The 27,112-nt window shown below is 44.8% G+C and overlaps 1 protein-coding gene and 1 non-coding gene across 20 annotated transcripts; both read left to right on the top strand.

Annotated features, from left to right (window-relative positions):
* Positions 1-27,112, top strand: LOC101714182 (uncharacterized). 19 transcript variants are annotated; one of them, XM_087205335.1, is made up of 5 exons: positions 3,929-6,269; positions 9,697-9,821; positions 10,060-10,160; positions 16,112-16,233; positions 20,022-27,112. In XM_087205335.1, exon 1 carries the CDS (start codon positions 3,947-3,949, stop codon positions 5,747-5,749), a length of 1,803 nt encoding a protein of 600 aa, XP_087061461.1. In that variant the 5' UTR covers positions 3,929-3,946; the 3' UTR covers positions 5,750-6,269; positions 9,697-9,821; positions 10,060-10,160; positions 16,112-16,233; positions 20,022-27,112. The 19 variants fall into 19 exon arrangements, 18 of the variants coding, with proteins under 18 accessions (XP_087061461.1, XP_087061462.1, XP_087061455.1 ...); XM_087205336.1 differs by having other exon boundaries at positions 3,929-8,560; XM_087205329.1 differs by having other exon boundaries at positions 3,929-10,160; positions 20,022-20,264; positions 21,217-21,340; positions 21,549-27,112.
* On the top strand, positions 816-920 carry LOC147829513 (U6 spliceosomal RNA). The gene has a single exon (XR_015449040.1). It is a non-coding gene; the product is annotated as a U6 spliceosomal RNA (small nuclear RNA).

Here is a 27,112-nt window from a genome sequence, read left to right as displayed (position 1 = left end):
CTGGGCCGGGGGTTTAGCTCGGTGGTTCTGGCATCCGCCTCACAAGCGCAAGGTCCCGGGTTTGATCGCCAGTACCAAACAAACAAAAATCATATGAATTTTCCTGTTATTTTATTTATGTGTTAAATTTCATTGGTTTTCAAATATTAAACCACCTTACATTTCTGGAAGGCATTGCTCATTAAATACTATCCTTTTATATTGCTTACTCACTTGATAGTATTTTGTTTATGATTTCTATCTACAGTCATGAGAAATATTAATATGTATTTTTCCTATACTTTCTTGACAGTTTTTTGTAAAATATACATAATTTAACCATTCTTCAGTGTACAGGTCAGTGGCACAAAGTACATTCACACTGTTGTGTAGTCATAGGCACCATTTATATCTCCTCAGGACAGATTTTTGTTCCAAGTTTAGGCTGTTTTTCTAAAACAAGCTAGGAACCATGCTTTCTATTTCTTTCTTTTTTTTTTTTTCTGGTACCAGGGATCCAACTCAGGATCTTGTGCTTTCGAGCCAGGCATAGTGCCACTGAGCTAAATCCCCACCCCCATGCTTTCTGTTTCTGCTTTTTTGGAATAATTTGTAGAAGAATGGTATTGTGGCCTGGCATGGTGGCATATGCTTATAATCCCAGCACTCTGGGAGGCTGAGGCAGGAGGATGCCAGGTTTGAGCCCAGCCTGAGTAACTGATGACTTAGACCTTGTCCCAAAAAGGGGGTGGGAGTTGGCTAGGGATGTAGCTCAGTGCAAAGGCCCCAGGTTCAATCCCTACTATCACATACACATATAAGAAAAAGATGGTATTGTGCTCACTTCAGCAGCACATAAACCCAAACTGGGACAATATAGGAGATTAGCATGGCCCATGTGCAAGGATGACATGTAAATTTATGAAGTATTCCAAATTTTTTCAAAATAACTAGAAAAAAAGAGTCGGGAGGTTTTCAACACATAGAAATAACAAATGTTTGAGGAGAAAGACATTGAACATTATATAGATCTATTACATGTTATATGCACATTTAGAATTATACTCCATCAATATGTACAAATATGTGTTTTCTCTTTCTTGTTTGTTTTTTTGAGACAGAGTCTCACTATGTAGCCCAGGCTGGCCTCAAACTTGCACAATCTTCCTGCCTCAGCTTTCCAAGTACTGGGATTACAGGCATGTGTCACCATATATGGGGAAAAAATGATGCTTTCTTTGCAGTTTGGTTCATTTGTTTTCTTTTGTTTCAGACAGGGTCTTGATATGTAGCCCAGGCTGATCTTGAACACCAGATCCTTCAACCTCAGTTACTCAAGTATTAGGATTACAGAGGAGTACCACCACTCCCAGTTTATTTTTCCTTTAATTGTTCCAAGAATTCATCTTTTCTTTTTTAGACAGGGTCTTGTGATGGAGTTCAGGCTGGCCTTGAACTCACTGTGTAGCCCACGCTGGCCTTGAGCTTGCAGTGATCTTCCTGCCTCAGCTTACTGAGTGTTGGGATTACAGGCATGCACCACCATGCCTGGCCTTTTTGTTTGTTTGTTTTTTGTTCTTTTTTTTTTTTTTTTTGGTACCGGGGATTGAACTTGGGACCTTGTGTTTTCGAGGCTGGCGCTGGAACCACTGAGCTAAATCCCCAGCCTTGTTTGTTTTTGAGATAGGGTTTTGGTCTGTAGTTAAAGCTGGTCTTGAACTCACTACGTAGCCCAGGCTGGCTTCAAATTCAAGGTGATTTTCTTGCCTCAGCCTTGAAGTGCTGGTGTCACAGGTGTGCATCACACACTCAACTGGTTGTATTATCTATTTTATTTTTTCTTATTTTTATATTATCTATTTTAACCATGAGTATGAATGAACATAGATAAAAATTGAAGCAGCTGGATGTGGTGGTGCATGCCTGTAATCCCAGCATTCAGTAGGCTAAGGCAGGGGATAGCTTCGTGTTCAAGGCCAATCTGAACTAAACAGTGAGACTTTGTCTCAAAAAACAAAAACAACAACAAAAATTGAAGGAGACACTTGCTCTTCTATGCTGTGTCTCTCAGCTCCTTATGCCCCTCCGAACTCCTCTTTGAATGTCCTCCATTCTTTTTTTTTTTTTCCTTTGGTACTGGGGATAGAACTCAGGACCTTGTGATTGTGAGGCAGATGGGGCGGCACTGAGCTAAAGCCCCGGTTTAAATGTCCTCAATTCTTGACTTCTCAGACACTCTCCCAGGGCAGGTTTTCCAACTCCTCACTACCACGCCCTGCCAACACATGGAGTCTGGTTCACCAGCACAGCCTTTTCTTTTCTCTTTTTTTTTTGGTACTGGGGATCGAACTCAGGTCCTTGCGCTTGCGCAGCAGGCAGCAAAACCACCGAGCTAAATCCCTGGCCCGATGGCACAGCCTTTTCTGATGCCTTAGTATCTCCACTCTGAGCTACATTGCTTGGTAGCTGCTTGAGGGAAATGGGATGTCCAGGATGAACCACAGTTACTCCATTTCATCCTCAGCCCCCAAAGTGTGCATTTCTGCATGCCCTACCTTCCTTGGCACAACACAGATGTTCAATCATTATTTGTTGCGTGAAGTCCAAAGAAAAAAGAATGAAGAACTGAAGAACACATGATCTTATGATTATATCAACACAGATACACCAGTTGTTATGGCTCGTGTCTAGATGTCCCCGCAAAGCCTCATGAAATCATAGTTAGGGCTTTTTCAGAGGTGGCTGGATCTAGAATGTATGATGCTGGGTTTAATTCATGGTGCAATGCTAGGATCAGGGCCACTCGGATTAAGGGTGTGAGTGCTACCCACCCTAAGTAGCATGGATAAGATAATAGGGGCAGAAAGAGCTGTGGTCGTTTCTTGTTGCTTTGCTACCTTCTGCCAACCATGAAGTGTTTCTCCTCTGTGATGCCCCTCTGCCATCCACCCTGCATTGGAGCCAGCTGATTATGGACTGAAACATCCACAAACTATGAGCTGAAATAAACCTTTCCTCCTTTAATTTCGAGTGTTGGGCATTTTGTTCCAACAACAAGAAACGTTAACTAAAAAACACCAGTGAAGTCCTAGGTACTGAACAGGATTCCCCCACCTTGGGAAAAGAGGAGAGGACGCCAGCCCCTTCTGAATTCCTAACACCTCGCCTTCCTCTTCTTTCACATTAAATCAGTGAGCCCAGTGCTGGGGAGAGGCGTCACAGTGACGGGTCCCTTTCCATCTGTGCAGCAAAGGTAAAACCCTGCCTCTCTTGGTATCCTCACCAGTCCACAGGTAGGTGCCAATAAGTGCCCCATCCTTTCCTCAGTCTCTACCTCTCCTTCCTGGCCAGCCGATCAGGGGCTATTCTGAAGCGAGATGGAAGTTGGCAGTGTTTACATCCCTTTGTTTGCTTTATCTTACTCTCTTCCCCAGTCTGCTGGTGCTTCTCCATCACGCTTTTGGGATACATCACACAAGGCCCCGCGCGTCAGGCCACTACCCGCCTGAGCCTTACCAACAGATGGAGACGCTCTCCCCGCTCCCTGCTAGGGAGTCACCGCGAGTCACGGGTTGATCCCACCCCGGCCCCTACAGCTGCGCCTTCTGATTGGCTACTACGTCTACAGTGCGCGAAATTGTTGGCTGCAGCGCCTGTGGTTCCTGTGTCCAGGTCCAGGCTTTAAAGGAGAGCTCAACTAAAAGCTAGCCTGGGATAAGCTAGGACGTGGGGGCTGTTCGTCGGGGCTTTAGGGTCATCAGAGGTCACGTGTCGCGCTTCCCCGGACCTCTTCCTGCTGGCGGACCTGCGGGAGCCGATGCTCAGGACCCAACCTTCCAACCGCCAGGCGCGGCCGGCCTGCGCGTGAGCACTAAGCCCAGCCTCCCACCCTCCAGGCGGTGGGCGGGTTGGAGACCAGGACTGGGAAGTCCAGGGTGGGCGGGAGGGAGGTGGCCGGGTGGGGGGAATGGGGAGCCGGAATGGGGTTGTCGGGCTGGGGCGAGGGCAGGAGGCAATTTATGTGGAGACAGGTGTTCCGTTGAAGTTTCCACCCTGGGCTGCAAGGGAGCTCCAGAATAAGCAGTTTAGGAGGCCGAAGGGACGCAGCAAGGCCCGCGGCCAAGGCTCACCCGGCCGCGCCGCCGCCTGCAGGGGTTGGCCGCCAGAGCTGCCTTGCAAGGGGACTCAGGTGCAGAGAGAGGAGAAACTGTGGATGCCCTGGAATGGGCTCATTGTGATTGGGAAGAAGATAGAGCCCCTGGAAAGAAACACGCCAAAGCCTAGAATGGGGGACCCGAAGCTTGAGCCTGAGGACTGGAGACCAGAGGGCGTGGGAAAGATGGTGTTGAAAGAGAAATTAGAAGTGAGTCAGGAGGAGATAGATGGGAAGGGACCGCAGAGCCCAGCAAGTCCATCACAGGCTTCTCCAGATCTGGGGAAAGAGGGCCCAGGGGAGAGTGAGGAAAAGCAAGAGGCCAGAGGGAAAACTGGGGCCGAAGCTAGTGCGGAGATGATAGCAGAGTCTAGAACGGAGATTATGTCTGAAGAGAGGCCAGAGATGACGGCAGAGACTAGGAGGGTGTGTGCGTCTGAAGAGAGGTTGGGGCCCACGGTCTTGAAAGAGAAGTCAGAATTTAGTCAGAAAGAGATAGACGAGAAGGAACTGCGCAGCGTAGGGAGTGCGTCACAGACCTCTGCAGATATGGGGAAAGACAGCCCAAGAGAAACTGAGGAAAAGCAAGAAGTCAGAGAGGAAACTGGGGCTGAATCTGGTGTGGAGGTGATAGAAGAATCTAGGAGGGAATCTGTGTCTGAAGAGAGGTTAGAGGTGATAGAAGAATCTGGGAAGGAATCTGCATCTGAAGAGAGGCTGGAGGTGACAGAGTCTAAGAGGGGATCTGTGTCTGAAGAGAGGCTGGAGGTGACAGCAGAGTCTAGGAAGGAGTCTGAAGAGAGGTTGGGTTCTATGGAGGACAAGGTAGGGACCAGTGGAGAGGATATGAGATCCAGAGGGGATCAACTGGGACAGGATGAAGAGCTGAGATCAAGTGGAGAGAGTCTGGAGTACAAAAGAGAGAAACGGAGGCCCACTGGAGAGAAGCGGGCACCCATTAGAGAAAGGCGTAGGTCCATTATAGAGAAGCCTATGTTCAGGGCAGAGAGGTGGGGGTCCACATTAGAGAAGCCAATATTCAAGGGAGAGAGGCGGGGGTCCATTTTAGAGAAACCGGTGCATGGGGGAGAGAGGCGGGGGTCAGTTATAGAGAAGCCAGTATTCAGGACAGAGAGGCGGGGGTCCACTTTTGAGAAGCCCATGTACAGGACAGAGAGGCAAGGCTCCACTTTTGAGAAGCCAGTATTAAGGGGAGACAGGCAGAAATCCAGTGCAGATAAGTCAAAGATGCATCGAGAGAAACTAAGGCTCAACAGAGGAAATTTGAGAACTGGTGATAAAATGGTGTCAGGTGTGGAGGAATGGGGATCTAGCGGGGAGAATTTGGAGGACGGTTCAAGAATGGAAAGTGTAAGTGAAGAGAACATTGTAAGAATACAAGAAGCTACTAGTGATGAAAAAGTGATAGAAGTTACCAATGAGAAGATGGAAATTCCTTTTGAGAGTGTGGAAGAGAGAGATGAAAAGCTAGAAGAGACTGAGGAAAGAGAAGTTGACGAAGATGCCTTGCATGAAACAGAAGATATTACTGGTGGATCTATTTCTATGGGTGAGAAGGACATGGTAGATGAAATAGATGAAGAGCCCAGTGAATGAGGCAGTTGAAAGATTGAAGCCGAGAGAGTATTGAAAATAAAAGAGGAAAACTTAGAGTTAAGCACAATGTTATTGATACTGAAGGGGTAAAAAGAGAGAAAAGGAGAATCTGAGGCAAAAAGAAGAGTGGGAATTGAAACAGTTACTGGGCATGAAGCGGGGCCATTACCAAGGAAAGCCAAGAAGAGAGGGAAATGGAAGCGTTTTAAGAAGGAAGACAAGATTGGGTAATGAGTTTATGGGTAAAGGAAAATTGGATATGGGGTTCTTGAAAAGCTATTTGAGAAGTGAACTACAGGTGGGCTAGAAGAATTTCATCTGAACATGATTGGGTGTACCAGATGGAGAAGAATGCCTAGTGAGGAAAAGCAGGATGAGAACAGCGTAAAGGACAGATATTGAGGGCTTGAAGAAGAAGCAGGTTGAAGTGACCGAAATACCTGAAAGTGGATCCTGAAAAATGACAGGCTTCAAAGTGACAGGAGAGGAAATGAGCACATTAAGATGTGGGAGAAAAAAAGTAAGAAGTCACATTCCATAAAGATAATTATGTTTGCCTTTTATTTACTTATTTATTTAGGTTTTGTTTTATTTTTGCAGTACTGGGGATTGAATCCAAGGCCTTCACCCTGAGCTATGTTCCCAGCCTTTTAAAATTTTGAGACCTTGCTAAGTCACTATGTTGCCCAGGCTGGGCTCGAACTTGGGACCCTCTTGGTTCAGCCTTCCAGAGTACTGGGATTACAGGCATTGGCCACTACACCTGGCTAGTTTGCTGGTTTTTAAAGATGCCCCCCACACACACACACTCTATTTCTGTATCCTCTCCCATGCAGCCCTCTGCAGGGTTTTGTATGTCTGGACCATCCTCATCCTCACTGATCTTCCCTCAACAAGCCAGCTGTAGCCAAAATAATTGATGGGCTCCATTTTAATCACATCACCATTTCCACACATTCCCTTCACCTCTGCATCAAACCAGAATTCCCCATGCTTGATACAAGTGATCTTAATTATTTGTACATGCATTGTTTCCATCTTTGATCTTTTAATTATTCACCTAATAATCACATGGGCCTTCCCACAGTTTCTCTGTCTCCGTAGGGGTCTTCTTACATGTCTTTATATGTCATCTAACTTTTGCCCTCACCCCAAGAAAGAAGAATCCTGAATGTCTACTGTAAAGACTTCAGTATTGGACTGGGGTTATAACTCAGTGGTAAAGTGCAGGATTAACATGAAGCCCTGGGTTCAATCCCTTATGCCACCCCACCCTGCCAAAAAAAAAAAAGACTTAAGTGTCAAGATTAGGCTATTATTTCCTGTCTCTTGGGCAGACATCAGAGGTGGCTATAAGTAGTCAGTAGGACTAAAGAAATACTTTACCACTTTTTCTCCTCTGTGTACATTTTCAGTGTGTTTTTTGTTTTTTGAGACAGGGTCTCACTGTGTAGCTTAGGCTGGCCTGGAACTCTTGATTTTCCTGCCTCAGCCTCCTGACTACGGGGATTAGAAGTGTATACCACTACACCAGGTCTTTCTTTTAAAATATTTTAATTAATTAGCTAATTAATTTATTTTGAGATACTAGGGATTGAACTCAGGGCCTTTGCATTGAGCTACATCCCCAGCCCTTAAAAAAAAATTTTTTTTTTTAGATAGGCTCTTGCTAAGTCACTAAATTGTCCTCGAATTTATGATCCTCCTGCCTCAGCTTCCCAGAGTGCTAGAATTACAGGTGTGTGCAAGCACACTTGTCTTAAATGTTTTAATTTACACAGAAAACTGAAAACATTAGAGCAAATGAGCAACTGAATATTCTCTTCCTAGATTCAATAGTTAATAACAGTTTTCAGTATTTGCTTTATTTTTATACATTTAACCACAGATTACCTAAGAATAAGAATTTCCTACATATCCACAAGTAGGGTGTATATATATATATATATAAAATATATATATATATATTTTTTTGGTTCTGGGGATCGAACACAAATAGGGTATATAATAGGAACTTGCTAAGAAAACTTAACATTTTTTAATTTAACAAATTTAAAAATTGAGAATAATCCCTAATATCAAATATTCAGTTTATATTTAAATACCCTTCCTTTTCCTCAAATACCTTTTATCATTTCTTTTTCCCCTGGCCCAGGATTTAATCAGTGCTTATTTGCTGAATGTGATTTTTAACTTTTGTTTTTGTTCTAGATCCTCTAGGGCCTCACCCCCAGGTCTTGATGGTTAACTTTTTTTTTTTTTTTCTGGTGCTGGAGGTGAAGCTCAAGGTCTTGCACATGCTGAGCACATGATCTATCCCTGAGCTATACCTCCAGCCCTTCTTAACTCTTTTTAATTTACATGAGTCTCCCTCTTGTTTTGTTTTTAACAACTTTGACATTTTTAGGAATTCAGTCCTGCTTTCTTATAGATTCCTAACCTTCTGGATTTATCTGATGTGTCCTGAGGGTGTCATGTTATCCTGTCGTCTACGTGCTGTCATTCCTGTAGTTTTTTAAACTGGAGTTTGGGGGAGCTGGGGATTTAGCTCAGGGGGGCTGGGGATTTAGCTCAGTGGTGCCACGCCTGCCTTGCAAATGCAAGGTCCTGAGTTTGATGCACAGTATTGCAAAAAAAAAAACAACACAAAAACCCTGGAGTTTAGGCCTGTGACCCTGGTTTCTCTCCATCACATTCTTCACACTGTGACTCAGAATATCCTCCTGTAGCTGTTTATTATGTCAGTCCCCACACGAATGTGAGCTCCGTGGGAGCCTGGATGTGTGTCTGTGTAGAGACCTGCCCTGATTGGTGAGTAAGTACAGAGTGGGCCTTCAGCATGGATTCATGAAATGAATCAATCCATCACATTCAGTGGCTTTATCAGCCTCAGCACCATTTAATATCTACTGAGAAATCACTATAATAATTTGTCCTGTTTCTTAGAATATCTCAATTTTTTAAGCCCCCAAAGTCTAAGAATGTCTGTATCTTATACTCAAACTTGATGTTTTGCCCTAGCATTTTTTGTTTTGATTTTGAATGTTTTTTTGAGACAAGGTTTTGCTTTGTAGTGCAGGCTGGTCTTGAACTCACTATGTAGCCCAGGTTGACCTCGAACTCAAGGCAACCTTCCTGCCTCAGCCTCCTAAGTGCTGGGATTACAGGTGTGCACCACCATGCCTGGCTTGTCCTAGCATTTTGAAGACATGCTTGGTTTTCCTCTTCCAGTGTGGAAGGCCCAAATCTATTTTTTTTAATTTTAATTTTTATATTTTATGTTTGCAGCATACAATGATTGCATCCATCACGGGGAGGTGATACCTGTACATAACACATCTTAGTTCCTTTTACATTCCCTTCCCCTCATTTCCCTCCCACTTGAGCTTGCAGATCTCTTTTTATGCTGCAGCTGGTTGCATAGCCAGACGTTCCATGGACATGGCCTGTTTTCTTTTCCCTGTCTTTGTTATTTCTGCTGCTTCCTTGATCAGAAGCTGATAGTTTGCTCTTTTTTCATTTCTCTGGGAACTCTGATCCCACAGAGATCAAGATAGAACTATTGGGAGTGGGCAGAATTGTAAAGATAAGCTCCAACCTGAGTAGTAGGCTCTTTTCTTTTTTGGTTTGGGGGATCGAACCTGGGACCTTGTGCTTTCGAGGCAAGCACCGGAACCAGTGTGCTAAATCCCCGGCCCCTCTTTTTGACAAAGAGCTAACATTTCCTGAATTCGTGTCATTATCAGAGTAATGTAATTGGCACCATGCTCAGCACTTTACATGTGCTCTACCATTTAATCCTTCTGCAACCCTTTGCCATAGCAACTTTTGCTCTATCAAGTCCACCAAACTAGAAACTGCCAATGCCAGGCCCCAGCCCAGAAAAAGCCTGACCCCAGAGACTACCGAAAGCCACTTTTCTTAACTGCCTCTTCCATTCTTTCCAGATCTCCCCAAACTCAGTTTCCTGGCTGCCAAAGCAAGCTCTGCACTTCTGCCTGGGGGTTGGGATGAAGCTATGAAACAACCCTTCCATTCATTCAGTGAATGCTGTGGAAAAAGTGCTTCCACGGCAAGTTTTTAGGAATATAAATGCCAAAAACTCCAGTGATGTTTATTTTGTTTCCCAAATCTGTACCTTTCTGAGATCATCACTCCCAGCCTCCTCTAGTGACTCTGCAAGCTAAGGAATTGTCATCTCTCTTATAAGAAACCTGTGTGGCACAAGGTTAATGCTTGGGCAGTTTCCATTATGTGAAAGTCCCTTGGGTTGCACTGCACAGTGTACTAATTATGATCCCAATAATCAGATTTCTGGATGACATTTTCACCTGGGATATCAGGTGCATTCCATCAAGGCCACAGATGGACAAATGAAGATCAAGACATGGTGACAAATGCCAGCTACTTTGTAAGTATAGATGTTTTAAACTATCTAGGTAGCTAGAGTTTTATGTACACATATAATCTCCTTTTCTTTTTTCTTTTTTATTTTTTTTTGGTACCAGGGATCTAACACAGGACCTTGCACTTGCCAGGCAGCCATGGTGCCAATGAGCTGCATCCCTGGCCCTCTTTTTTTTAATAGTCTCCTTTTCTGCCAAAATTAAAAATGCACACATTCGGGGAAGTTGAAAATCTGAGTGGTTTTATATATTTCTATTCTGTCCTTTCTTTGTATATTCCCAAAGATCCCTGTTTCTTGCAATAGGATGTGTTAAAGTGACGTTATTTTTTGACTTTTGTTATAGTGCCCTTATCAATTCATTCAGCAAACATTGAGCACTTACTGTGTGTCAGCTGGGAATACAAAAAAAAGAACAACAAACAAAAAGCTGGCCCCATTTGTTGCGTTAAGATGGGTGTTTCAGCAAGGAGACTACAAGACATCATGAGATGGGCCAGGAGAGTGTAGCGCACTAAGTGTGTCAGGATCTGCAGTAGGACGGTGCCGGCCCCTAGGGCCTGGTTAGGGGGACAATGAGAGAAGGCTTCTTGGTGGAGATGAGCCTTTTTAGGCTGGATGTAAAATGGTGAGATTGGGAGCTGGGCGTGATGCAGCATGCCTGCAATTGTAGCACTCAGGCAGCTAGGCTCAGAGGATTGTGCTTTGAGGCCACCCTGGCCTGTATAGCAAGGACTACATAGAATGATCCTGTCTCAGAAAGGGGCTGGCTGTTGAAAAGAGGTCAAGAGGTGAATATGGAGCTGGGGATATAGCGAAGTGGTAGAGCACATGATCAGCATGTGCAAGGCCCCAGGTTCCCTCCCCAGCGCTTCGGGGAGGCCGGTGGGGGTGGGGTGGGGTGGATGGCAGGTGGACACTGAGGTGCTAAGCAGAAAGAACAGTGTTACTGAGATGTGGTGACAGGAGACTGCACAGCTTGTTTAGAATAAGGCAAGGAGCAGAAAGAATATTGTAGAGACTGGTACGATGTGAGCCTGAGGAGGACCTTGATTAAAGAAATTCAACTTTGCTCTGTAGGTGATAGGGAGAATGACACCATCATATCTGTGTTTTACACAGATAAATTACTAAACTAAAAAATGGAATCACCTGGGAGCAGCTGATTTCCTGAAGATGGGCGTTCAGGGCAGCAAGAGACATGATTATTAGATCATTACAAGAGTTCAGGGTAGAGAGGGCAAGGTTATGAAGCGACTCAGATAGAGGGCGAATAAAAAGAAGAGGATATTCGGGGTGTGGTGGTCCACACTGTAATCCCAGCACTCTGGGAGGCTGAGGTAGGAGACTCAAGAGTTTGAGCCTAAAATGGGCAATTTAGCAATTTAGTGAGACACTGTCTCAAAACTTTAAAAGGACTAGGGATACAGTTGGATGTGAAAGCACTGGGTTTAATCCCTAGTACCAAAAAAAAGGATACTTTTAGAAATCTTGGGGCTGGGGATGTAGCTCAGTGGCGCCACTCCTGCCTGGCAAGCACAAGGTCCTGAATTTGGTTCCTGGTACTGAAAAACAAAACAAAACAAGACAAAAAAACTAACATCTAGAAGCCTTGTTCAGCAGACAGGACTGGCTGGTTCATTCTGAGTAGGTGGTGAAGAAGGAAAAACTGGGTTAGACAGCAAAGGCTGCCAGGTACTGTCAGGGACTTCCTCTGCAGTGGGCCCTTAGCTTTCATAATCTCATCTAACCACACAACAGCCCTATAGGAAGGATTATATTATTGTTTGCATTTTACGAGTAAGGAAGGTGAAGCCCACAGTAGTCAATCTAAGTGATATAGCAGTAGGTGGTGATAGTAAGTGGTGGAAGTAGGGTTTGAACTCAAAGAAATCAGCACCCTGACTCACTGTGAGTAGCTTTGCCAGCTGACTGGATTATCAGTGCCAAGTGATCAGGAGGTGACCACCCTAGGCAGTTGTTAAGGATGGCAGATTCAGGGCTGGAACCCATTGGAAGCATTTTCTCCCAAAAGTACATAATCAGGCTCCTGTGTGCAATATCAGGACATAGATGTGTTATGTTTGGCAATTAGAGTGTTTTAAAAGCATTTTTAGAAGTCATTGCTAACTTTATTATTTATTTATTTATTTATTTATTTTGGTACCTGGGATCGAACTCTGGACCTTGCACTTGTGAGGCAGGCGGGCTAACTTTATTTTTAAAAGTATTTTGGGTTGGGCTGGGGATTTAGCTCAGTGGTTCTGGCATCTGCCTTGAAAGTGCAAGGTGCCGAGTTCAATCCCCGGCACCAAAAAAAAAAAAAACTGGATTTTTTTTGAAGCAGAGTCTTGCTTTGTAGTTCAGGCTGGCCTTGAATTCATAAGTAGCTCAGGCTGGCCTCAAAGCAATCCTCCTGCCTCAGCCTCCCTGGGATTATAGGTGTTTGTCACCATGCCTAGCTATCATTGCTAACTTTTCAAAATTTGGAGATTCATACTAAAAACTGCATTTCTGGCTCTTTTTGAAAAATGAGATCTGGCCACACTTGGCACATGCAGCAGCCAGGGCTGCTTGTGTTTCCTTCAGCTGGGGCCTGTGTTCCCTGTGGGAGGGCCCAGCCAGCCTGCCTGGGAACCCTGCTCGGCTCCACAGGGCCAGAGTTTGTGTTGTGCTCTTCCACAAATACCTGTTTGCCAGCCTGGACTCACATTGAACTTAATGTACAGAAACATTGCCACTCAGCTCAGTCAGACTCCAGGCTATACTGGAATGCACGTCAAGCCTGGGCCTCCATGGATAGCTAAGTACCTTTTTCAAGTCTTAGGGAATATAAGGGAGAAATGACCATGGTTTTGCTTTGTTTGTTTTTTCCCTTCATGTTGTGGGAATTGAGGAAAACTCAATACCCACCCATGCTTGAGTGCCCATAGGGAGAAGGGTTATGTACCATTATTGCAGGACAAAGGTAAACAGTAGCAGTTCCTGAAACCTGTAGAGATTAAAATACAACATGCATAGTACCGTGGAAATTGGGAAAAGTAATGGCCTACCACTAGTATGCAAATTATATTGCAGGATTTTTTTTTCATTTACTTTGTGCTGTAATGAATCATTTGCTTGGCTTTTGAGCTGTGTACTTTGGATGTTTTATAAGGAAGGGTTAGGAGAAAACCTGTGTACGGGGATGAACCACATCTTATATAGCTTGAAATTTTCTACAGATATTCAGTTCTGGAAAATGATTAGAAAGTTTTATGATTTAGCTGGGTGTGGTGGTTCATACTATAATCCCAGCACTTGGGAGGCTGGGGCAGGAGGACTGCTGTGAGTTTGAGGACAGTCTGTGTTATGTAGTGAGTTCAAGGCCAGTCTGAACTATATAGCAAGACCCTGTCTCAAAAAACCAAAGGAAAAAAAAAAGAAGAAATGATGTTTCTGTACTATTAAGTTAAAATGTGTGTCCCAGCTTGGCAAACAGGTATTTGTTTGTATTTGAGATTTTTGTTATTAAATATTTTAAAAGACAACACTAATGGCCTGTGGCCATCATCAAGTTGGACAAATGACCACATTTTGTTTCTGTGAGTTTATCAGCAGTTTGTCAACTGCCCTCAGATGACAGGTGCGGACAGGTGTAGGAAGTCTGGCTGACACCAGGGCTGTGGCAGTTTGCCCCCTGCAGTCAGATGTCTGTGTTCTTTTTTTTGGTACCGGGGATTAAACTCGGGTCCTTGCGCTTGTGCAGCAAGCGGCAAAACCACTGAGCTAAATCCCCAGCCCAGATGTCTGTGTTCTTGGTGTCATACCAACAACTTTCCATCATGCCTGGCTGCCTGATTCAGGAATTAGAGGCAGATGGGCTGCTGCTCCTGGCCACAAAGTTGTCACTGGGCACAATTCCAGGGCTACCATGTCACAGAGGCTCATTTTCCCTCCTGTCAGACCATGCCACCCTGCTCCCCCCTTGTGAGAGCCCAGCCTTGAAAGCTTTCTCCTGGGAATGAGAATTAATCACACGAAGTTCCTGTTCAAATCACTTTGGTCTTGGGAGCCATTTCTACCCAGATGACATGGATCTTGCAAGGTCACAATATTCCACTCCCTGGACTCTGACCCCTGCCTGTCATTTTCTCTTTCCTCACCTCAGAGATGCCCTATGCCCCAGAAGCACACTTAGGATGGAACCTGAACATGTATCATGGCCAGTTCTTCTGTTCCCTTTGTATAATTTCTCACTGGTGTAGACAGGTGCTCAACATAGGGCATTTAGCAGCCCACTGAGCTGGGGTTGAGAAACTCTGTGCAGGGACAATTCGGAACCAGAGAGCACTCTGTTCCTGCCCCAACAGCTGGTGTTTTTTCTGTCACAGCACACTTTCATTTTTGTGATGTTGCCTATAAAACATAGGCTCCCCCAAAAAAGATCTGTCCAAATTCAAGGCAAAGTTCTACTACTTACTTATTCACTTAACAAGTATTTATTAAGCACCTGTCATTTCTCAGAACCATTCCAGATGCCAGGATGATCATAACAGAGAACAAAACTGACCCTGTCGTCTTGAAGCTTACATTATCATGGAAAGAAACACATGCAGAGTCAATGTGTAAAATATTCTAAGAATTTTGAAGAAAAATCAAGCAGGATAAGGGTGAAAGAAGGAAAGTGGGAGGGTGGGCTGCTCTCAGGAAGGCTTTTCTGATGAGGAGGGGTCATTTGCAGGTGGGGAGCAGCAAGAGCAGAGCCTCTGAGGTTTGTCCCTGGCCTGATGAAGATGGGAAGCCACTTTTCCTGTCTGCATGTCCAAGGGCTTTTGGGGAGGAACAACAAAATCACTGATGTGAAAGCATTTGTGTAAACTATCAAGCACTGGACACAAGTTACTCTCTTTATGTTGACTTCATCAAATATTTGTAGAGTGTCTAAATCATCAAGGATTGTAATTATTATATTACAGTTATGCCCTTTCATTTTTTATTATTGAGGTGAAATTCACATAGCATATAATTAACCATTTGAAAGTTATAATTCAGTAGCATTTTGTGCATTCACAATGTTGTACTAGCACTACCTCTAGTTTCAAAGCTTTTTCATCACCCCTGGCCTTTAATTTTTCATATTAATTTATGTTATCACTCCTGAAATAAGATTCCTCCCATATCCGACTTTGTTCCTTCTGTTCCTGATGGACCTGTACCAGCTCTTATGATTCATCCCTGTGTTTATTCAATGGATATTTATTGACCACATACGTAAAGCACTATGCTAGATAGGTCTTGGAGATACAATAGTAACAATGATAGGCAAGTCCCTACATTTAGGGGACTCAAAATCTACTAGAGAGTATAGACACTGAACAGATAACTGACAGAAACTTAAATTATGGTATATGCTTTGAAGAAAAAAATTTTTTAAAATTGTTAAAAACATTCGTGAGGGCTGGGCATGGTGGTGCACCCCTAGAACCCCAGCCCTCAGGAGGTTGAAGCAGGAGGATTGCCATGAGTTCAAGGCCAGCCTGGGCCACATAGTGAGTTCAAGGTCAGCCTCAACTACAGAGCAAGACCCTGTCTCCAAAAAAAACCCCCAAAACAAAACATTATTAAAGCTACTAGAAGAGAACTGCCACTCTTAGAACAACGTGGCTTTTTTTCCCCATGACTATGTTTTTATAATTGTGCTCCTAGTTCAGGAGCACTGGGAAGAAAGCCTGCCTCAGGGAAGTGAGTTGGATTAGGTTAAGGCAAAAGTAGGCAGGCACAGATTAAAAAAAAAAAAGTATGGCTCCAGATATTTGCTCCTGAGAATAACTCTTTGAGGTAAGCAAAGACTGATCACGTTTTCATCGCTCCCATTTTATAGAAATGGAAACTGAGGCTCATACCAGAGTGCCCTGCCTAATGCCACCTGGTGGGGGGGGCGGTTATTGAAATTTCGTATGTCATTTAACCACCAGGCTAGCGAACCTGAAAAGCCTTTTGCCCAGCAGAGGGCAGTCACAAACTTGGCTGGGAGAAGGAGACCTGCAGGCTCGCGCGGATCGGCCCAGCATGCACTCAGCGTCCAGCAGAGGGCGCGGTGAGCTGGCCTCAGATGGCCTTGCAAGGCTGGGGGCGGGGGGCGGGGGGCGGGGCGGAGCGGGCGGTTCCCTAGCCTCCTGACACAGCCTATGCTCAGCGCCCTCGGGCTTTTTCTTGTACACTAGTGCGTGCCAGTGTTAACCTTGATGCTTGCTTGTTCCGTAATCCAGCTGTGGAACAACAAATCAGAGCAAGCCACCGAGTCCTCTTGAGAGCTGATGACCAAGGTGACATGGGTGCTGGCCCCCATCCCCATTCTTACCACCTGCCAGGTGCTGCACAAACCGCCTGCCTGGCAGATCTCTTGGCCATGGTGCCAGGCCTCACGTCCCTCATGTAGGCATTACCTTGACTTTCTTGAGGCGGGATGACCTGGCAGCGTTTGCACCCCACCCTCCCCTGGTTTCGCTTTCCTAATGTTGTTAAAAGTGCCTTCTAACTGAAGGAGGATGGTAGAACAGGTTTCAGCCTTTTACTTAGTTTTTTTATATGCTCGTTTGTTGATGATTTCTTCTTTAACAAAGTCCCTTTCCCGCTCCTTCAGGAAGATGCCCTCTTTGGCATTTGTCCAAAGTCCAGGTTCTAATAGCTTTTGACTATGGTTTAATTTTAACCATAAAGCTTTCTTTTGGAATAATTACTTTTAATCCAGAAAGGACCAGTTTGATACAGGGCCATAAACAGCTCCTTCCCAGAGTCAGTAGACAATGATCATTTACTTCTAACATATCTCTTTAAAAGGAAAGACTGGTGGGGGAGGGTGGCGAAAGTGGAAATTGTGGATAGATAGACCCGTTGAGGGACTGTTTGAACGTCTGCTTTAATTAATTTAATGATCCCTGTGGGATGTAATGGAGTGCAGGCTGGAGAAAGAGTGAGGGGCCACAGACAGAGCCCCCTGCCCAGTGACTGAGCTGCTGGGCACAGCGTGGCCTCTTTTTGTGTGTGTGTGTGTGTATGTGAGACAGACAGGGTCTCACTATGTAGTCCAGCCTGGCCTTGAACTCACTATGCGCCCAGGCTGGCCTCGAACTCTCGGCAACCCTCCTGCCTCAGCCTCTGGAATGCTGGGATAACAGGCATATGCCACCATCGCTGGCAAATTGGGGGGTGGGGTGGCCTCTTATCAGAGGTGTCCTGAGCAACCCTGTGGCCAGTTTTCTGGGAAAATCTTCATTTCTGAAACAAAATACATGCTAGCCCTTTGTCAAATGCCAGATTTCCACCAATGCTTGGTTCTGAAGATGTGGTCACTTGAGAAGCCTGTTGGCAGCCATCTCCTTAGGAGTGACCTGATCAGGCAGTCAGGCAGAGTGAGGGTCCCCATAGCCCCCTGAACTGGCCAGAGTCTTTCTAATTTCACTTCTTCCCATATAATGCAAGTTCTTTGGTAATAATTACTTGTATTTGTAAAACCTTAAAGAAGTTTTGGTGTATTAGGGCAGAAATTGGTTGTCTCCCTTTTTATAGTAGAGATGGAAAACTTCTTATTTGGCAATGAAAAAATTTAAAACGAGAGGAAAATAGGATGTGTGTGGGGACTATTTCTAGAAAAAAAAAATGTATCCTAGCCTCTCCGAGGGAAGCAAGTTTGGGAACTTCATTTTATAGAAGTAGTCTTCAGTAGCCAGGCATACTGTAATTCCAGCACTCAGGAGGCTGAGGTAGGAGGACCACCATGAACTCAAGGCCAGCCTGGGCTATGTAGTGAGTTGAAGACCATTCCAAACTACACAGTAAGACCCTGTCTGAAAAAAAAAAAAAAGAAAGAAAGAAAGAAAAAAAGAAAGAGTCTTTACCATAGATTCATGCTTAGGTTTACTTAAGTAAATGCTCTATGCCCTTCTGGAACATTTGAGGGGGAAGGGAAGATAGAAAAATCAAAGAGTAATCATCAGTTACCAGTGGAAAATCAGTCTTAAATGAAAATCAAGTATCTGATTACCCAGTAAGAGATTAGCCTTTGGGCCTGGAGGTCTAGCCCAGTGGTAAAGCATGTGCTTAGCAGGTACAAGGCCCCAGGTTAGATCAAAAAAGGAGGAGGAGAAGTGGGAGAGGGACAGGGAGGACTAAGAGGTGGAGATGAGCCTTCCATTTAGCAAAATCTGCAGATTTGCCAGGTGCGATGATACACACCTATAATCCCAGCACTCTGCAGGCTGAGGCAGGAGGATTGGGAGTTTGAGGCCAGCCTGGCTACACAGCAACACCCTGTCTCAAATAAACAACAACAACAAAATAAAACAAAAATCTTCAGATTCTTAAATGGGCAGATGGAAAAAGCCAGGTATATACACACGAGCCTGTTAGTGCCACCAAAGCTCTGAGAGGCAGGTCCTTTCATAGCTCATAACTGCTGTGGCTGCTTGTCCAAACACTCTGTGCATGCCTGATCACCACATCTGTTAGTTGTATTTGAGTGTGTGTGTGTAAGAAGAATGATCCATTCACTCATGACCTATGCACAGAGTCAGAGCCTAGTGCTCCTCAATTTGCTCACCTCTGGAAGAAGTCTGAAGAAGAGAAAAAGTGAAAATTTCACACATCTAAGGGAAAACAAGCACTGTAGAGATGAATTTAAAAAAATAGAATGCCAAGTTAATTGTGGAGTTGGATCACTACTAAGAATGTGTTTCTGTTTTGTCACTTGGTTTCTATCTCAGCCTACCAGCTCAGACCTGTGCCTGAGCGACTTGGGCAGCTCCTTTGTTCCTCAGGCTTTCTTCTTGACCCCAACCTGGGGCGGTCTCTCCATTTGGACCCGGGCTACTGCACTGCAGGACACCCCTCTCTCCTAGTCCCTCCTATGTACCTGCCAAGGGTGAAAGGTTGCGATGGCACTCTTGGGGTGACACTAGGCTTTCCAAAGGAAGTTGTCACTCCTAGGCTCCTAGTAATGAACCCTGGGAAGTGACAGCTGGGCATTCATTCAGCTGGAAGGGAGATAGTACAGATCTTAGATCCCTATCTAGTAGAGGTAAGTCACTCTAAGGAAGGACTCATCTGTATTTCAGCTAGTTTGGTGGTGGAAGAGTGGGACTGGAAATTATTGTACCATGAATTTCCCTTTTTCCCCCCAGTACTGGGAATTGAACTCAGGGCCTTTGTACTGGGCTACATCCCCAGGCTTTTTTTGTTGTTTTTGTTATTGTTGTTGTTATTTAAATTTTTAATTTTGAGCAAGGTCTTGTAAATTGCCCAGGATGAGCTTAAAGTTGTGATCCTCCTGCCTCAGCCTCTCAGAGTGCTGAGATTACAGGGGTGTAACACCATGCCCAGTGCACTGTAAATTCTTAGTATGTCATAATTGTTTTCTCAAATCTGTACAACTAGCACACATAGGATTGGAACTTATCTTTATCCAGGTTCTATCCCTGAAAGCACAGGAAAAATCAGTGAGAATAACAGTTGGAAAACCAGAAACTCACATAGGAGACTTGGTTATGAGGACAGGTGTCAGAAGTCATGGGATATTCAGAGGGTGGCTCTAGCAGTGTGAGGACAACATTACCTATTGGTCATTAAAAAATTCCCTCAAAAAAGAAAAAGAAAAAGTAAAATTTCCTCTAAATACTCTAATCCCTGAGAGAAAGGAATGGAACGAAGGCCTTAAGTCAGAATATATGCAGTTGACCTAATATAAGGTTGTCTATTTGTTTAATTAATAGATACTTCTGTGGTGTGGGACAGCAAGGTCACGCATAGCCCTGTATATTAACAACGCTGTCTTGAAGCTCTGGAAAAAGTGGTGACCAAGTGTTCAGCTACAGTCTTGTTCTGTCTTAGTCTCCAGGCTGGCATGGATCAGAAACGGAGGAGAATATTGAAGCAGCATCCCAAATATTAGTTCTGAAAAACAAATGGATACGGAAGAACAAACGAGCACCTTGAGATCCAACCATGGCCCAAAGAGGCTGCAGATGAGTTGCCACGCCCTGAGGTGCCTCTCGGGGAGCCCTGGAGGCTCTGACTGACTGGAGTCACATGTCACAGGGTTGCTGACAGGGTGTTTGCTGTGCTCGTCATCCTGTAAGTGAGACACTACACAGCATTTGTTTGCCAAATTGTGGTACATTATGCAAATCTAAGTTAAATTAATACTTAGAAATACAGATAGGAAAAGCTAGAAAAGCCCTGTAACAAAGCATGATTACTGAGATTAGAGTGCTTTGAACTTGAGCATTAGAGAATCTTTCGAATTTGTAGGATTAAGCAGGAGGCATACCCCTCTCTTAGGAGAAACATGCACATTTGTAAAGGATCCTAGCACCGGGGGAGAGGTATTTTGGGTAGCTTGGGGTTCTTATGAGGGAAGGAAAGAGCCAAAACATCTCCCAATACCAAGAGTAAATTTCCTCTCCACAAAACACTGGAGTTTGATTGTCTGGGTTGGTTAACTGGGCAGAAAAATAAACTGTGAGGAAGAAACCCACGCATGGCTCTGGAGGAAGTGGTCAGGGTGAACACCACCCAGGAGCCTCTTTGATTTTCAAAGAGTTGAGCCCCAGACCTTGCTGTGAGATGTGAAGAGTCACTCCAAATTTATAAGCTCATTAAACAAGTACTTTTGACTGTCTACATGTATGGCTTTAAAAAAATACACAGACTGCTTCCAGCCACACCTAGACCTTCTCCAACCATTTAGCTGACAGTTTTTTCTTCTAATTACTCAAGTGAGCGTCTCTGTTATTTACACAGTTTGTGGAAGGCAGAGGAGAAGGGATTTGTGGTTTAGTACCTTGGCAGGGCATAGGGGTCAAGTTCAGCCCATCTTCTGAAATCAGTCTGACCTGTCAGGCTACCAGAGACCGCTGGAGTGTTGCCCGCTCCCCCATAAGGTGTTTCCCTGATTTGCTCTGGCTGGGAGCCAGGAACGGGTTTTGAGTTCATTTGTGCTTCTTTACTGACCTTATTGGTGAATAGTGGCTGGTTTGCCTAAAAGCTCACCCCACCCTCTCTCTCTGTTTTCCTGTGATCTTAGGGATTGAACCCTGAGGTGCTCTACCACATCCTGAGCTCTGTTTATTTAATTTTGAGACATGGTCTCACTAATTTGCCAGATTGGGTTTGAACTTGTGATCCTTCTGCCTCAGCGTCCTAAGCAGGTGAGATTACAGGTGTATACCACCACACCCTTTCATTTTTGATTTGACAAAATGAGAAAGTGTTGCCTTTTCCTTCTTTCTTTCCTTCCTTGGATGTTGGGAAGATTGATGGGATAATGGTCATAAAGTCCTTTGAGCTACCTCAAGAAGAGTATAACCCAATTCATTACTGCACTTGCTTCTGCTCATAAATCCACACTGTCTACAGTTCCTGTCTGCAGGCCTGGGGTGGTGCCCAAGACCACAGAAGGAATGCTCCCGACACAGTCACACATGGTCCTGTTGGTTGGAGTTGGTCATTCCTGACCTTGACATCAACCATCTTAATCTCCAGAAATAGGCTAAATGCTAGTCCGGCCACTTGTGTCTCTTCATCATCTCCAGGGCGACTGCATATTTCCAGCCTCTGTGCTCCAGGATCTAATAATAGGTGGGATGAAAAGACTGTTTCCTCTGATGCACTTTTATGAGATGTTTTCAAAGAGGATGCGGTGGGGGAATGGATAAGCTGCTCGCTCAGTACAGTGAGGCGTCAGAATGACGGGGCAGGGAAGCCCCACCTTCCCAGGGAGCTCTTGCTCAAGACAGCCCAGTTGTTAGAGGGCCAGGAATCCGGGAACATCAAGGCAGCCTCAGACCTTGTAACCTAGATGTCATTGTGCTTTTCAGGCAATGATGCCTGATCACTGCAGGCAGAAGTGTGGCCAAAGGGCACCTATGGGCCCGAAGCCCTTTCCACAGCAGCTCTGCTTGGGTAATGGTGCTTCATTAAGCCTGTGATGTTTAGGGATGTCAGACATCTCCTTAACCCTGAAACACCTTTTGCTCGTGAGTGGTAAAGAGTTGGATTTCTTATCAGAAGAATATTTTAGCTATGTGCCCTGGAGAGGAACTACTGTCCCCATGAGGGGACAGCAAAGCCTCAAGGACAAAGGGATTTCCTAGAGACAATGTCAGGAAGGAGGGAGGTACAGAAGGGGACTCTGGAGTCAGCCTGGAAGTTGGGGTTGAGGGAACTCATTAAATCTGTTAAGAGGAGCCTAGATGTTTTGAGCAAGAACAGGGCAGCACCAAAGCTGGGAGAGATTGTGAAAATGGTTCAGTGTTTCTGGAGTCTGGGAGGAGAAACTTAATTATGCTATTTAATTAAACCAAAAGGAAGGGAATAGAATATTTGGTTGCCAAAAGGTGCTCTTATAAAAAACTGTGGGCTGAGCTGCAGCACTGGGTACCAACAAAGGCATGGGAGGCAGTGCATCAGGAAGGACAGGCAGCAAGCTCCATGGCTGCAGGTCATCCTTGATGTGTTTCTGCCATCAGAATTTGCCCTTGATGTCGGGACTCTTCATTTATGCATGTTTGTGCTGTTAAGATTGTCTTCTGAGTCATTTGAGATTTTTAAGAATATGTTGCCAAAGTCAACAACCAACAGTTTAGGGTGGCCTGGTCCACCCAGGTCTGGTCCAGGAGGGTCAGGACCCTGCCTCACTCTCACCATTTCCTGTGGCCCTTCCTCCCTACCATCCACCACATGGCACTCCTGGGCCACAGGTGGCTATCAGCCTTTTGCCTTCCTCCTGCAAAGTTGGGCTCTTCACTTGGGGAGTGTGTGTATACTCACACATGTACATGCTCGCTCACAAGTGTGTGTGCACACTCGCACACATGCCCAAGTGGGTGGGGAGGAGAGAGTTCTGTTCCCTTGTGGTGATTGCCACCAACCAATCAGCTGGACTCTGAGCCGAGCCAAAGTGAAGCAAGAGCGACATCGGGTGCCAAGAACAAGAGCTTGCTGTGATATCAGGTGTTTTCTGGCCTCAGTGTGTAGGAGCAGAGAGAAAGGCTTGGCTCATTCCAGAGCCTTCACTCCTAGGGAGCAAGGAGTTTCTGGATGGGGCTTCATGTCAGTATTCTGCTCTGCTCGTTTGCATGAGGGAATTAGACGCAGACTTGAGGCTTTGAATGGATTTTTAAAATAAAAATCAAGGCAAAGGTTTTGTTGGCTAGAACATGACACAGGGACCCAGGTCAACATTCTAACCCTGTACCTGCCTGCAGTGTCCTCTGGAGGATAACTGTGCCGATGTCTTTAGTGGACTACGTAAAAGTCTGACCTAGTTCACAGAGGTGGCGTGTTTGCTCTGGAGGCTGCTCCTGGGGCAGGCTTCCTGTAGCTAGAGTCAACCTCATTTAGCCAGAGGTAGGGAGCTAAAAGGTATTCCTGTGGAATGGCTCCCTGAGAAGGGCTGGCCTGGCTTCCACAAAGATGCTTTGGGGGACAGGATGTCATGGGCTACCTAAAGAGGATCCCCCCATGCAGGTGGGAAAGAATATGGTCATGTTATTTGCCATTCAGCTGGTCCTTCTTCTTAGCTGGAGCCTGCTTGGCTTTTTCCTTCATGGAAGATAAGGCGGGGAAGAGGTTTGTTTGTCCAGATGCCACCAGTCGGATGACTATTGCAGGCACAGGAGTGTCTCCAGGGCACAGTGCCAGGCCAGGTCCCACCTAATGTCTCTATTCCTCATCCAGGAGTGCTGTAATCAGCAGGTTGATGCAAAACTGGGAAGGGTTGAGAAACCCCTTGGGCAGGAGATTTCGAAATGAGATTCGGATTAGAAGAAACATAGTGGGTGGGGTTTTAAAGATTGAAGGAGACAGGACAAACTCCCCTCCCAACACTGACACTCCGCTGGATAGCGGGGATACACAGAAGAGCCTAGAATGGGGAGGCAGCAGCACAGGGCTGTGAGGCAGCAGAGAGTTCTGAGTGCTGTTTCCTGACCACCTATCCCCACCCTTGACAAGGAGCCCTGTGTCTGTCCATTCACCAGGCAAAACCACCCCTGCCACAGTGCTTTCTGTCTAGGGCATGTCAGCACCAGCTAGGGGTAGATAGATAAAGCCATGGAGAAGCGAGGGAGGAGGGTGCTGGCAGGAGTGGTAGGAGGAGAACTTGACTATGTTGGACAAGGCAAAGAAGGGGTTAGTCCCCAGTACCGAAAGGAAAAAACAAACAAACAAACAAAAAACCCCAAGGGTGAACGAGCCTGTGACCCCATAGCCTTTGTCCCCCCCAGTGGGAAGGGGCAGCTCCCTCCTTGGGTGGCCAGCAGCTGTCACACTGTCTGTGCCCCCTCACCACATGATCCTATCTGAGGTTGGGCTCAGGACACCAGGCATTGTGTGGCTCCTGGCAGATGCCCACGATATGACGAACACAGAGGAAGTTGCTGGCTGGATCTGAAGCCAGAGACAGAGGTGGACTTGAGAAAAAGAAGGAAATGGAGGAAGTAAGGGAGGAAGAGCGATGCAAAGGATCCCAAAAAAGGAAAAAAAGGAACTAAGAAGGAAAGGCAGGAGAAGTGGCATTCTAGAAGGAGCAAAGAAGCAAGAAAAGAAGACAAAAAAGAGGATTATGTCTCATTTGAAGGAATTAAGAGTGGCATAGTCAAGAATGAGTCTCAGGCCTTAGAAAGCTTGTCATGATGAATAAATCATTCCATTCAGGTGGCTTGATGATGGTGGTACTCTTTGAAGAAGTCAGGACCATACAGTGTAAAAGCCAAGAGTGGGGCTGTAAGAACTAGCTGACCAGCTCTAAACAAGAGGGGCTTATGATTCATGCCCGTACATACCTGCCTCGTGCAGGGTGGGGACCCATCTAACCTGAATCACTGCCCAGCCCCTCCCAGTCTCCTTAGATGACAAGCTGTGGCATCCTTGGTCCACCCAACTCACCCCCAAGCATTTTTCCAGAACAGTAAACAAGTACAGGTGAGGAAGGTCACAGATCTTTTGGTTTGGGGCCATTTTCTCCTCCCTCTCAGTGCTCACCATGTGACTAACCAGGGGTTTCTCATCAGGGGCTTTTTAGTCTTTCTTCAAAGTGGTCAGAAGGTTGCCAGATGCATTCCTCTGAGCTCAAAGTTTATTTCTGTATTCTATTATGGACTGGGAAATCCAAGGTTGCCTGAAACATATGGGAAAATCGTCTCTCATTTTTAGCATGCCCAGTGTTTTCAACAGTTGATGCAAAGTTGACCACAGCTGATCACCTTTCTTGCCAAAATTAAACCAGAGATGAATGTCATTAACTATTACCTCCAACATTTGTTTAGAGGTTTATACTTTCTAAGCAACTCATTTTATTTAATCTCTGTAATAATCCTGCATTACTGTTATTCTGCATTATAGACATTGAGTCTCAGAAAAGGTAATTTTTTATTAATAAATTTTATTTTATCCCATTTCCCCCTCCTGCCCCCTCCCCTCGCTTTGTACAAAAGCTTTGTTTCCATTTTTTTCCTTCTATTTTCATTTTTTTCAGAAAGGTAATTTTTCCCCAGAGTCTAAATTCCTTGGGTTCAAACAGTTCACCCTGAATCAGGTATAGTGGGGTACACCTGTAATCTCAGCCCTCTGGGAGGGTGAAACAAGAGGATCACAAGTTTGAGTCCAGCCTAGACAACTTACTGACCTAGTGAGATCCTGTCTCAAAATAAAAGAATAAAAAAGGGTTGGGGGTGTAGCTTAGTATATAAGCCCTGGGTTTAATCCCCAGTGCCACAAACAAAACAACACAACCAGGATATCCTCTGACGCAAATCCTTGGTGCTTCCTATACAATGTTATCAAACTCTTTAGAGTTCAGAGTGACATCAAGGGCAGATTCTGGTGATCTTTCCTCAATTTGTTCTCTCACTCTTCTTACCACCCATTCACTTTCTGCCCTATTTCTATGACCATCCAGTGGGAAAAGAGTACACTTCTCAGGGAAGAACATCTACATAAAGCAAAGGACTCTAACATTTCCTTTGCCAAGGGCCCTTTCTTTCTCCAAAGTTTCTTTCATGACAAAAGCAATAGGAGAATATTGTAGAAAAAGTACAAAATCTAGAAAAACAAGAAGATAATAAAAATCATCATTCTGCCATTGAGCAATAACTTTAGTCTTCCAAACTCAGTGGTATATAGTCTTCTATAACTTGTGTGATAGATATATGTATGGAGTTACCTAAATTTATAAAATTATAAAAATGGCAAATTTTAATAAATGTTTTGCTTTAAATTAATTAAAATGGCAAATGTACCTACTCCATAATACTGTTTGGGGACTTGTTTTTTAATTTAATATATTGTAAATATTTTCCTGAACTATTTTTATAAAATATTTATTTAGTTGACACATATATCCTTGGAGAGGTCTTTTTTTTTTTTTTTTGGTACCAGGGATTGAACTCAGGTCCTTGTGCTTGCGAGGCAGGTGGCAGAACCACTGAGCTAAATCCCAGGGCCTGGAGAGGTCTTTTTGAGACAGGGCCTCACGGGCCAGGGATTTAGCTCAGTGATTATGCTGCCTGTCTCGAAAGCGCAAGGACCTCAGTTCAATCCCCGGTACCAAAAAAAAAAGTATAAGAGACAGGGCCTCACTCTGTAGTCCAGATCAGCCTGGAACTCACCATGTGCCTCAGTGCTGTGATTGTCATGCTCAACTTCATTATGCAGATATTCCTCATTGAATGACCTGTTTACAGACTGTCCAGGCTTACAACCCACTGCTCAGACTTATGGTTCATCTCTTTTTTTTTGTACAGTTCTGCACATCTTATTTATAGAGTCTCAATGTCTTTTTTTGTATAGTATACCTTGCTTATTACAGTACTGTAATTTTTGCTGATTGTACTGTATAATATAGTGCTGTAGTTTTATGTTCTGTTATACATTACAGTATTGCCTGTAAGAGTTATGCAAATAAAAGCAAAGTCCTCAAA

Source organism: Heterocephalus glaber, unplaced genomic scaffold (genome assembly GCF_053883595.1).
Source record: "Heterocephalus glaber isolate CG9 unplaced genomic scaffold, H.glaber_assembly_v1.0 deba00000594, whole genome shotgun sequence".
NCBI lineage: Eukaryota > Metazoa > Chordata > Mammalia > Rodentia > Bathyergidae > Heterocephalus > Heterocephalus glaber.
This window is presented reverse-complemented; position numbering and strand designations above follow the sequence as displayed.

Coding starts and splice junctions, on each gene's coding strand:
- LOC101714182 (XM_087205339.1), top strand. CDS start 3,947: ATGGGGAGCCGGAATGGGGTTGTCGGGCTGGGGCGAGGGCAGGAGGCA.